This window comes from Pimephales promelas, chromosome 3 (genome assembly GCF_988280905.1).
Source record: "Pimephales promelas chromosome 3, fPimPro1.hap1.1, whole genome shotgun sequence".
In the NCBI taxonomy this organism is placed as follows: domain Eukaryota; kingdom Metazoa; phylum Chordata; class Actinopteri; order Cypriniformes; family Leuciscidae; genus Pimephales; species Pimephales promelas.
This window is the reverse complement of record NC_142771.1, coordinates 384,125-397,567: the sequence shown is the minus strand read 5'-3', so window position 1 is coordinate 397,567 and position 13,443 is coordinate 384,125. Positions and strand designations below refer to the sequence as shown.

Below are 13,443 nucleotides of genomic sequence, written 5' to 3'. Positions count from 1 at the left end.
TACTCCCCGAGATAGTCAACTTTCTTAATGAAAGATTTCCAGTCTTGAGAGACAACGAGTGGAAAACAAACGTTGCTTTTCTTTCAGACGTCACAGCTCACCTAAACAAGCTGAACTTACAACTTCAAGGTGACGAAAAGCATGTTGATGACCTGTTGGGCTGTGTTGAGAGTTTCAAAATGAAGCTAGGGCTGGACACGGCACAACTCAAAGATGATGATTTAACTCACTTTCCACTTCTGAATGACACGTGTGAGGGTGTACCGGACATACAACAGAAAAAACGGTTCGTTAAAACTGTCAGTCAAATGCAGGAAAAATTCACCTCGTTTTGTGATTTTGAGTGATAAAATCTGCAGGACATTTCATCAGAGAGACATTGACTTTCCCTGTGGAAAAAATCAAGGACTTGACTGCAACATCGGCTTGTCCCGCCGCGCACTGGAAGATGAACTGATGGATGTTCAGGCAAGAGGACACAGCCATACCGCGCAACAGTCATCCTCAGTTACAGAAATGTGGCGAAACATCTCTGGACTAAACCTCAGATTATTAAGTTCAAAAGTGCTTTCCATATTTGGGTCGACGTACATTTGCGAACCCACATTTTCTGCAATGACGCGCATCAAGTCACGTTTCCGTGCGCGTCTTACAGACTGCAACTTACAGTCGCAACTTCATTGTGCTGTTACTCCTTTTGAGACAAATTTCACCAAATTGGTCTGCTCCCGACAACATTATGTTGTGTCCCATTAATGGTAAGTAGAATTATACTCTCTAATAATAATAATAATAAATGTAAGTGTAATCATTTAGATACCTTAATGCTCAATATCTGGTTAGTTTGCATTGGTGACACTAAATGTAAATGATATGCGGCCTGTGAAACTTGAACTTAGACATAGTGTGACACGCTGAAAAAACGGTTGACAACCACACTCTGGGCTATAAGAAAACACTGAACATTTCGACAGCATGTTTCACAGTCTCTAGACACTTCCTCAAATGGGCTTCACAGCTTTATCAGTGTTTTAACCTGTTCTGAGAAGAGCTATTCTCTGAATGTGTTCAGATGCATCCTGCAAAACCTCCATCATCTGGAAATCACACTGAATCAGTCTGTTGAGCCAATGACATTAACAGCAAATGCACTTCTCGCAACACACACACACACAGAGAGAGAGAGAGAGAGAGAGAGAGAGAGAGAGAGAGAGAGAGCAACACTTCACTGTCATGGACTGACATAGTGTCACTACAGTAACGGATGTAAACAGTTCATCAGATGAGAGGAAGTCAATAACCACAGGAGGAGCTGATGATGATTAAAGGAGGAGCTGTAACTATATATAATGAAGAGGAAGAGCTGTCACTATATCTAATGAAGAGGAAGACGGACAGAAGCAGAAATGTCTGATCAGTGTGATCTGTGTCTGCTGGGACTGATCATTCTCTCTTCACTTCTCACAGGTAAAGAAATCTGTATTTTCTCTAAACACATTTAGTGGAATTAGTCTGGAAAGAGTTCATTTGAACATGCTCAGTTTATTCTTGCACACATTCACGTTGTGATCTCAGAGTTGTGTATTGATACACACACGTTATACAAAAAGATACACTTGAGAATCAATCATCCGTTTATTCATCAACACCAAACGTTACACCACCTCGTTCGTGCTCTAACAACCACCGCACTTCCGGGAACTTCATAATATGAGTCACATTTTATTCCTGGTAAACAGTCATGTGAAATCTTAAACAATATTCAGCACAGAGGTTTAATGTGCATGAACACATTTTTTAATGTCTTAAACTTAAACTCCCACTCTTAAAAAAAATAAATAAATAAACATTTCAATTCAGCATACTAACAGGACTGAACAACAACTTCCTTGAACAGAAATACGGCCTAGTATATTTTAAGAAGCTCTCGAGTCCAACTCAAAGACAAACTGTTTTAATGGCTCTGGAAGCCCCAGACTCAATCTGAATAGTTATGCTCAGAGTGTCTCCCCCTCGATGTAACCCCTCCCCATTAAGCTCTATGATAATGTGAAGGTGTGGGTGATACAATGAGGCTGATTGGATTACCATCTATACATGACACTGTTATGCTGATGAGATCAGGGATGGGGAATTTCCGGTACCGAGCTGAATCCTGTGCCTCATTTACATGCTTTGTTTCAGAGTGTCTACACCTCTATGTAACCCCTCCCCCTTGTAAGATATATGAACACAAAGTATTTTGCCTTTAGTCAGTCCCTCTATGGGATTTTAGCAGATATTAAATGTCTTCAGGAAGTTTCTACACATGGATTATAATGTTCTGCTTATTGTTAGCTACACCAGAGCCCGTCTAACGGAGAGCCTTGGCACTTCCTATTAGCCCCGTTGTGGATCATCTTGGTTGCAGTTCCATTATAATTCCACTGGAGGTGATCATGAGCGAGAGCAGAATGATTGGGAGTCTATGGGGCTAAACGGCTAAATGTGTCTCTTTCACCTGCTTGTCGTTAAATTAACATCGATTTTATTGTTGATTGCGCAAGTTCAATATAGATTATAGGCCAAAAGTCGAATGAATGAGTACTTTTGTCCTTTTGATTTCTTACATATTTCATCACAGTTTTGAACAGATTTTTAGAACAGATAAGTGAACTTAAAAATGCAATTTTCAGCTGAGTGTATTTTCTTAGCCCTCCCTTTTGAATGCAACTTTCAAATTACTTGACAAAAAAATTACATCCTGAGAAAAGTGGATTTATGGGGGTGAAACCCCATTGACTCCCATTTATTCTGCACTCGACCGCGAGCGCCCCCGCATGGACAGAGACGTGTTACTGCAGCCAGTCCAGAACCCGGAAGTAACCAGCCAGTGCCAATTCTCTTCAATTAGACATTCTCTGGCTACACCCAGCTAACACCCATAAAATGGCATCTGCCTGCCTCTATGGGACTTTATCATAGGGGTGTCCTGACTGATTCAGTGTGATTTCCAGATGATGGAGGTTTTGCAGGATGCATCTGAACACATTCAGAGAATAGCTCTTCTCAGAACAGGTTAAAACACTGATAAAGCTGTGAAGCCCATTTGAGGAAGTGTCTAGAGACTGTGAAACATGCTGTCGAAATGTTCAGCGTTTTCTTATAGCCCAGAGTGTGGTTGTCAATCTTTTTTTCAGCGTGTCACACTATGTCTAAGTTCAAGTTTCACAGGCCGCATATCATTTACATTTAGGGCCAATCCCAATTCTACCCCTTACCCCTTCCCTTTCCCCTAGCCCTACCCCTTCGCCTTCCCCTTGACCCTTGAAACAGAGTGGCAATGCGTAGGGGTGAAAATATTCCCCTAAGAAATGGGACACCACTACGCCTCCGTTAAACGTCATTATAAGTCGTCACAGGAGATGCGCCGATGTTTATCACAACTTCCAAGATCCCATCGACAGCTGCAGTTATCTCAGTCGCGTGGGTTACAGCTATTTTCTTGCATCTTGTGAAGTTCGCAGGAAACAATGGAGACGACGAAAATATGTTGCGGGACTATCGTTAGCAAACTACAGTAATTTTAGAGATTTTTTTTTTTTTTTTTTTTTACAAACGTTTCTGTGAAGAAACTGACCGTAAATATGAACACAATATTGAATGTAACATAAAGCAAATCATTATTTGTCGTTACAATACTTATTAAAGCCACAAATACTTAAATTTATGGGTCTCCTTTGTCGCTTGGGCAGCCAGCCTGGGTTAGCAGTGACACTTCTCATACCCCTTCGTTTGAAGTGTGCTCCCGAAAAATCTTCGTTTGAAGGGCTATCTGGCCCTTCCCCCTAGCCCTCCCCCTCCAACCAAAAGAGAATTGGGACAACCCTACCCCTTCACGTGGACGCGCAAAACGGAGGGGAAGGGGAAAGTGTAGGGTAGAATTGGGATTGGCCCTTAATGTCACCAATGCAAACTAACCAGATATTGAGCATTAAAGTATCTAAATGATTCCAGTTACATTTATTATTATTATTATTAGAGAGTATAATTCTACTTACCATTAATGGGACACCTGATGTTGTCGAGAGCAGACCAATTTGGGGAAATTTGGCTCAAAAGGAGTAACAGCACAATGAAGTTGCGACTGTAAGTTGCAGTCTGTAAGACGCGCACGGAAACGTGACTTGATGCGCGTCATTCCATGAGAGGCCGCGCTCGAATGAAGTTGACCAGCTTGACCACAGTGTTCATAACCTCCACCAAGTCTCCATCCACTAACTTGCTCCATAGTGCTTGTTGATGCACAGACTCAGCTACGATTTTTGGATGAAGCAGACTACAGCAATGCAACAGCAATAAAGAACACGGCTTAAAAAGATACTTCCGAGTCTCCTGGTTTTCGCTTCTGAGTTTTCAAACACTTTAGAAGTAAAAGTTCACAATAACGCACATTCAAACTCTTAGCGGAACGGATATATTCCAAATTACGATGGTCAGTCCAGACAATAAAAGGGACGGTGGAGCCCTCTGACCACTGTCACCATTCCCCCAAAGCCAGGCGGATGGCAAGCAGTTCGCGATTACCGACATCGTAATTACGTTCTGCGGGAGAGAGTCGATGAGAAAAGTAAGTGCACGGGTGTATCTTACCATCAGAGGCTGACCGCTGAGAAAGAACGGCACCTACCCCACCTCAGAAGCGGCGACCTCGACCATAAACTGTCATCCGGAGTGAGAAGAATGGGCACAGAGGTAAAGAGAGTGGAGGTCTTCCACTCGTCCCACTCTCTAATTCGTACGAGATGGGAAGCGTTACGGAGATCGAGCTTGGAAAAAAACGTTGCTCCCTGCAAGATCTCGAAGGCTGATGACATCAGTGGACAGGGATAGCGATTCTTGACAGTGATGTCATTCAGCCGCTGATAATCAATGCAGGGACGCAGAGACCCGTCCCATTCTTGCAAACATAGATTATCCATAACACACAAATTAATGATATGAGCACTAATAGGAGCAATGATGGCAACTATTGGTTTAAGCCAGGGGTTTTCTAACTGTGGGTCCTGGCCCATTTGTGGGTCTCAGATTGGGAAGAGGTGGGTCGCGTAATCACTATATTGGCTGCAGCTGAATTTACGTTTCATGAGTGACTCATACAAACAGGTTGACGATGAACCAACGTTAAAAAGAAATCGCTATATTGCTTAAGGCGGGCATACACTGTGTGATGTCTGTGCCATTTCAGCACGGTACCTACTCACACTGAACGGGTAAATCACATGCGATGTGTTACACATGTAGAAAGGAGCAGGCGTCGTTTCTGGTGCAACACATTTAATGATGAGCTGTTGCATGCAATCCTGCAAGACAGATATGATGATCACAAGACAATCACAAGTGAAGTTCCTCAACTCAGTGTCATCATCATCTCGTCTCTGCATCCTGACGATCATCGGTCTCGATCCATGTTTTGTAACAGACCCCACTCTGTGTGCAATTACCACTTCAGGTTTATAAAGCAGTTTATCTTAAAAATAACTCATTAAAGAGGGATCACATGAATCCTTTTTCCATATCCTTGTCCAGACCAAATACTCGGAGGTTAAAGCTTCGGCTGTGACTCAACTTTTCAGTTCTTTGTCTTTCTGGAGAGCTTTACACACACACACACACTCCGCTTCATCCATTCTGTCGTGCTTTCCGGACAAGCCCGACTCCTCGAACTGCGGTTGTAGTTTATTCATTGCCTTGTTTATTTCTTCCTTTATTCACAAGCTTTATTCCAGTTGTAGAAGTTATTCTGTAGGACAGACAGGACTGTAAAAACACTGGCCAACGAGTAACTGTGACATCCAACAATCTGACAACAAGACAGAGAAAGAGAGGCTTAGAAGAAGACAAGATAATGAGAGGAGATGAGGAACAGGTGGAGAGGAATGAGCAGAATGAAAACAGAAAACAGCTGATGTGTGTGTGTGTGTGTGTGTGTGTGTGTGTGTGTGTGTGTGTGTGTGTGTGTGTGTGTGTGTGTGTGTGTGTGTGTGTCCAGCAGAGGGAGACAGAGAAGGAGACAGGATCATTGTTACCATTAAACACTGAGAGAGTGAATAAGACCGCTGAGAAACAGCAGGAGAACAGGGGAACAAATGTATTATGTGCAATGATGAGAAAGAAGAAAAATGAAGCGATCTGGGGAGGAAAAAGGGAAAACTGGACAGAGCCAACACAAAGAAAAGAATAAAACAGAAAGGATCTTTCTCACCCGTTTCAACTAAACCTTCCGAATACAGAAGAAAAATGTAGAAAGAAAAGTCTTCCCTATACTTCCCTACTCTATCTATCAAAAGAACAATGACAGCGAACGGCACATGCCCCTAAACCTAGTGTGTGTAAACTAAATAAATCAGAACTAAGTGTGTCCGACGTACGTCACGTGACATCACTTCCCTTTTATATATGTAGAAATAAAGGCCAGCGCATCAGCCGTTGATTAGCATTATACATACGGGAAAGTAAAAGGAGGGAGTTGTGACCCCTATAGACAACAGTGTGCCGGATGGAAGAGCCGAAGTAAACTTCACAGAACTGCAAGAAAAACAACAACGCCAAAGTTTCCTTTTCAACTGTCGAGTAATTCCCTTGATGTTTATCAAACTTACGGGAGAAAAAGCACACTGATGGTCCACATCCTCGCCGTCTAGAAGCAAAACTGCTCCAGTAACTCCATGTATCCGCGCTCGCATCAACTTACAACTCAAAGAGCGATCCAAACTCAGCCGAAACTGGGCAGCTTTACAACAGAGCTTTAACACTCTCAGATGCAGTCGAGAGGACAAATATCATCATTTAATACTTCTGTTTATATCATCATGATCACTGAGATATACTGTGTTTCAGGAACCAGTGGAGCGGATCATGTGTTCATCAGTTCTGGTGTAGATGTCTCTCTGTCCTGTAATAAAACTCTTTCTGACTGCAAATCAACATCATGGATCTACTATAACAGATTCAGAGATTCATGGGTTGAACTGATTACTGGAGGGATAAAGAATAAAGACACAGAGAGACATGAGAGACTGAGTCTGGAGTCTGACTGCTCTCTGAACATCAAGAACGTCACAGAAGATGATTATGGATTATACAGATGCAGACAATATGTGAACGGAGAACAACAAGGAACTGATTCTGATGTTTATCTGCATGTTCTTCATGGTGAGTTTATGATTATGTGTTCAATATAAAAAGAGCAGATTCTCCCTTTAAACTCAGATGATGATTGAAGAGTCTGTGATTTGTGTCTTGTGTTCAGTTTCAGTGTCTTCATCATCATCATCATCATCATCTTCATCCTCACAGACTGAGATCAGTCCAGGCCGCTCTGTGACTCTCTCCTGTCAGTTGTATTTATATTCTAGACACTCCTGTGCTAATTTGGTCAGTTCTGGGGGATTTGAGCTGTTGTGGGTGAATCAGGCTGGTGTTGATCTGAAGACAGACTCCAGATACCAGATATCATCATCATCATCATCATCATCATCATCACCACCACCACCACCATCATCATCATCTCCAGATCACTGTATCATCACTCTGACTACAACACTCCTGGATGAAGATGACAACAGAGAGTGGAGATGTCAGCTTACTCGTAGAAATCAAGTCCAGACGTCAGTCAGATACACTGTCAAGTATTCAGGTGAGGAAACAGTGTTAGAAGAGCTAGAAAGTATTGTTGGTAAATATTAATCAGGTGAGGGATAAGATTAGTGTATTATTATACTTTCTGAAGTTAAAAACCTACATCACCTGATCCTCTTTGTTCCTTTCTTTGCAATAAATGATGTGTTTCAGTAAACAATGTTACAAAGACCACAAACTCACATAAAAATCCAAGAGTCAAACTGCCCGACTAAAGGAAACACCGATCACCACAATGGTGACCAAACATTTTCAATAAATCACCAACATCTGTTAGTTTTAAATGTATGACAGTAATAAAGTCAGTCTGATCAGTAATAAGTGAAGCTGGTAATTCTGTTTGTGGAGTTGTTTATTTCTCCTCTGCTGAGATCTTCAGATTTCATCTGAAACTGCATTATAATGATTTCCTAACCCTTGTATATCAATTAAAAAAAGTTACACATAGGTCTATAGAGGACCAAATGGGACATTTCTCAAAATCTTCACCCTGGCAGGAGTTTTGAAAAAGGTTCGGTTTCATTGACCAGATGCTGCGTTTGCGTTTGGACGGACGGCATCGACAAATCTGCAGTTTTGAAAATACACGTGTTGGTGTGAACAGGGCCTTCATGTCTTCTTTATCTTCAGTTGATTTCATCTAAAGCTGTGGCTGAAGTCAGTTGTAGTTCTTCAGTGATTCTGCTTGTTAACAGCAGGTGTTCATCACTAATGCTCAAACATCACTTAATAATCCAATAATTATCTCATTAACTTCTCATAACTGTCATTAAGCCGGGTTTATAATAGTAACAGTAATAGTACCCTGGTGTTTATATGTCTGGAGTTTTACATCATCAACGAATGACTGTTTGGTGTCCGTGAGCTGCATTACACGCGGGATTGACATGGCCGCTTCAAATAAATCTCCAACGGTAATTTTGGTCACGACTCGTCTTGAAAAATGAAGAAAATTCAAGAAGTCACTGCAGGACTGAGAGTCAAATCCTCGTCTGAGGTCAAATCTGATGGCAACGGTCATGAATCGGCTGTGGGTGAACATGTCAAACTAACGATCAAAGACTTCAGATTATAGTCAGAATCAGAGGAATCTTTAGGGATTGGCAAAATTAGTCTCAGACGGCCAGAATTACTAACTTTAACACTCTTTCGAGAGGGGCCGTGTGTACTCTGAGCAGAGGGAAATGACATCTGGGGATCAAGCGGTGTGGACTCTCATGTTGGATTACTCGCTTTAGTTTGATCAAATAAAGTTTAAGCTGCTAGGTTTGCTACGCCTCACCTCGTGTCCATGAAGCATCTCAACTAACATTCATCCTTTTCAGATCAAGCTGATTCAACAACACCAGGCACAAACTCTCCTGCAATCACAGGTTCATAATCACATCTTCTGTCTATAATTGTCCTCAGTCTGGCCTGTCCGTCTCTGACTCTGAGCTCGATCTCTTCTTCAGTCATAGGGATTTCTGTCGCTGCAGTCGCTGTTCTCCTTCTTGCTCTTCTCTGGCTGATCTGCAGAAAAACAGCTGGTGAGATTCACATTTACTCCTTTACAACAATTAAAAACAGTTCAGATGAGCAAACAAACACATCACATTCAGAAACATGTGGATTATATGAAATCTCCTGCTCCTGTAATGTCAATCTCAACGAGATATCAAGTCAACAATCATTTAATGCTTCAACAAACTCTGATTGTTCATAAATACTCATATTTCACGAGGCACTTGTTTTCAGATAATAAAGTCGGGACTGGCGACTCTGCGGTGAGTTCAGGAATGCAGTGATTTAGATTTGATTATTGTCTTTAAAGCTCAATAAAGTGTCATTCATGCAGTTGAACTGTTTATTCTGAAGGTCAAAGATGAGGATGAACATAAAGGGACGTATGAGACGATCAACATGTCCATTCCTCCTGATCTAAGAGCCGATGTGAGTCTCTAAATCATCAAACATTACGCTTTAAAAGCTTTTGTGTGATTCTCCATGTTATAGTGAGAGAGATGTGTGTTAAACTCGACTCTCTGTACGTTTGCATTGATGTTTAGGAGCAGACAGATGATGTGACTTATTCTGAGGTCTCTTCTTTCAACACAAAGCCAGTAAAATCACTGGATGTGAGTCGACGCCAGCACACGAGTTTGACTCTCAGATAAATGATGCTCTAATAATGGTAATAATAATCGCTGTGGTTCAAACATTGATGGACAGAATCTGTTCTTTCAGGATCATGATACCGTGACTTACGCTGCCATCAGAGGAAGAGAAGATAAACCGCAGGATCAACTTTACAAGAACAAGACCTTCACAAATACACATTAATGACACAGATCATGAGCTCATCACATCAGGAGCCGACGGGAAGATTTCATCCGGTGTTTGGAGGAATGAGTGTGTGAACGAGCAGATATTTGTTGAATGTGAATCATCATCTGGTCTGTCGTCGGTCAGAGCGCAGGATCTCCTCTATATCATCACCGCTACAGTAAAGATGGAGATTATCCGCTCTGAAAACCTTCATCTTCATCATCCTCTTGCTTCAGCTTGTATATCAGCGCTTTCTTCTACAGAGAGACGTCCGTCTGAGAAGTACATCAGTGCTTTCATTATACTGCCATAAAATAGTTAAAGTAATTTGCAGTGTGAATATGTTACGAAATTAAATGTCAGTCATTGCTTTTCTCACATGTGACAATAAAGAGCAAGACAAATCATGGGTTAAAGAAAAGTGTTTGTGTCCTCCATTCCTGTAGAAACACACACAACTAAACTTGCTCTTGTTAGCTGGGAAGTTGTTTTAAAATAATAAATTCGAGAGCTTGTAGATTTGAATTTGAGAAGAAAATATTGATGTTTGTGAACTGAAATTTACCCTCATAGTTCTGATGTGAAAGTCTGAATGTTTCGATTCACACAGACCATAAACTAGTCAGACGTTCCCAACTAAGACAAACGTGCAGCGAAGGGTTTATTATGATGAGCATTGCACTGACCTCGTACCGTATGCACACCGATGATGAGGAAACGATGGAGTCTGGTCATCTACAGCTTTCAGATGAGCTTCTGGAGTCGGGGTTTCATCCCTTTTATAGGAATTAAGTCTCATTCAGTGAGAGTCGGTAGTGATGAGTGAACTTCTCCATCTGTCCATTCTACACTTACTCCCCCGAGAAAATGTGGATTTCTCAGACCTACATTTCTGCATTTTAAGGTGTTTGAAGGTCATAAAAATGGTATTTAAAAGCATGTTGCATAAAAGATTACAGATTCTTAAATATGAGAATGAGGATAAATGTTGAAATGAATGATGAATGAATGTTTCTGCTTATTGTTGACACACAATCCATATTCCGAACAGGAATGGCCTTAATGAGAAATCTTTCAAGGATTATTTTACATAGATGTTATTTCAATCAAACACCAGTGCAATCTTTTTGTGTCCAGAGGAAAATGAGCAATTTATATATTAGCATTAAAGATTGGTTTCAGCAACTTGTTTCTTTCTAAGGTTAGCTAATCAATATTTTTGGCACTAATCTGTTAAGTTAAAGTTCAATTGTGCACTCATAAAGACAGTCAATAATGCAAGTTGGGCAAACACAGACCGGCGGAGTGATACAAACGGTGAAAAGGCTGATAATATTCAAACACATTCGAGGACCACACAAATATATATTGTAAAGGACCTCTTTGAGAGTTTAATGTGTGCTTTGAGTTGGGTTATTGGTCAAATATTTGTGTAAATCTTGTAACTTATTCAAATATTTTGCATGTGCTTTTGTTATTTGTATGTGATTGACTGGAAATTTGGTGCACCTGTAATACTGAGATTTGTCCTTTTGGTGACACCGTAGTTTTGCACAAGGGATGATGAACATTTAAGGGTAGCTGGCGGTGTGAATGGGGAGCGGCCGTGTGTTTGAGCCTACATGTGTGTATTTTATCTGAGATCTCGTGTTTTATTCATGAACTTGAAACTTGACGCCCGTTTATGACGGAAGGGGATTATCAAAATTTGTTTGCATTCCTTTGTGAGCGCAGCGAGGTATGATTGATCATTCATAATACTCTCCATATGTATGGTTTTATTAGATGTATAATTAATGTTTGTTTTGTAATGATGTGTGTAACCGTGAAACCAAGTGTATATGTGTATATGTTTTCAATACAGTTTTCACGGTGCTATGGTGATGATGAAGATGAGTTGAGCTTCATGGTTTGGGGAACTTACTAAAGGACACCTTATGCATCAGTCGAGACTCTCTCTTTTGGATCCAAGGGCTATGAGTTGAGCTTATAGTTTATGTAATTAGCAAATGACATCTGTGTTAAATAGGAATATATTATAATAATGTTAAAAGGTGTAAAGATAGAGCGAAATATCTTGGTTCAATCATTGATGATAAACTTTCCTTCCAAGACAATGTGGATTTTATGGGCTACATAAGAAAACTAGACAGTGTTTAAGTCTACTTAGGAAGTTAAGAAATCTTAACCATTGTTTATAGATCAATGATTGAAAGTGTTTTAACTTATAATATTGTTTCATGGTATTACAGTGAAACAGAAGAATGAACTAACACGAGTAATCAATGAAGCAAATAAGATCATTGGCCAAAAACAGCACATTACAAGAGCTATTCACATTTTTTTTGAAGAAAAGGGCATTATCAATATATTCAGCCCAGACTCATCCCCTCCATTCCTGCTTCGAGATCCTTCCTTCGGGGCGCAGGCTTATCCCTAATGTTTCAGAAACCCCAAAAGTGACCTTAACCCGACCATAACCCGAAAACTGGCTGCATGTAAACGTAGTCATTGTCTGTTTCTCCCTATTTGATCCCCTTGTGTTTGCTGTCCTGCGCCATGTCTATACCTTGTGAGCTTGTCTTAACGAAGTTGTGATCTTGTAAAATCCTGTCTTGTTCCTGTATAGTTTAATGTCAAAGTCTTAGTCTAGTGTTATTAGTCTTTATTTTCCCGACCAGTGTTGTTTGGCCCCTCGTGGGTTTTGTTTTCCCAGTTTTCTGTTATCAATAAACGTTGTGTGTGTAGTACTCCTGTTAAAGACAAGACAATGAAGAGAAGGACGCATTTGTGATTGCTTCTCGTCTCTGCATTTACTACTAATCGATAAAAGTACATGCATATTACAGCTGTAAACATTTTGCATAATCAGGGTTTACAATTGCCAAAGTGACACCCTAATAGATAACTTTTATATACAAACACTTTAACTTTAGCACATATCCCCTTTATCTAAACAATAATATGAGTGATGATGTAACATACATTACGAATCCACTCCCTTTTCTCAATTTAGAACACATACAAGTCTGTTGTCTGCATGTTACATTGAATGACAAGACACGTGAAATTCACTCAACTACAGTCACTAAAATGTAACACATTACACAGTTTACAGACATAACCGCCGATTAACGACCACGTTTATAAACTAAGAATGATTTATAACACTAGACAATATTACCCCTTATGGATTAGAACAGTTTTTATACTTAAATCAGTTATTTGGCGGACTTTTGGCGCTAATCGCGGAGCATTTATGCTAACCATGTGCTCGACGTGACAAACTCATATAACTCATTATTCCTATAGCAAAACAGCTGCGTTAAACACACACACAACTCGTCCAATATTATTAACAGTGTGTTCATGCTTAAATCGGAGGTGTTATTTGCAGTTACCTGTTAAAGACAAGACAATGAAGAGAAGGACGCATTTGTGATTGCTTCTCGTCTC

General features: G+C 40.5%; 1 protein-coding gene and 2 long non-coding RNA genes across 3 annotated transcripts; all 3 read left to right on the top strand.

Moving 5' to 3' along the window:
• The first annotated feature begins 5,800 nt into the window (after positions 1-5,800).
• Positions 5,801-7,728, top strand: LOC148981800 (uncharacterized). The gene is made up of 2 exons (XM_089129328.1): positions 5,801-7,194; positions 7,298-7,728. The coding sequence occupies exons 1-2, from the start codon at positions 6,801-6,803 to the stop codon at positions 7,726-7,728; spliced, it is 825 nt and encodes a 274-aa protein (XP_088985454.1). The 5' UTR covers positions 5,801-6,800.
• Positions 7,729-8,580: 852 nt separating this feature from the next.
• LOC148981799 (uncharacterized) lies at positions 8,581-9,211 on the top strand. Its single transcript, XR_016155274.1, has 2 exons — positions 8,581-9,053; positions 9,135-9,211. It is a non-coding gene; the product is annotated as an uncharacterized LOC148981799 (long non-coding RNA).
• A 306-nt stretch (positions 9,212-9,517) lies between these two features.
• LOC148981798 (uncharacterized) lies at positions 9,518-10,454 on the top strand. Its single transcript, XR_016155273.1, has 3 exons — positions 9,518-9,612; positions 9,729-9,797; positions 9,907-10,454. It is a non-coding gene; the product is annotated as an uncharacterized LOC148981798 (long non-coding RNA).
• The last annotated feature ends 2,989 nt before the right edge of the window (positions 10,455-13,443 follow it).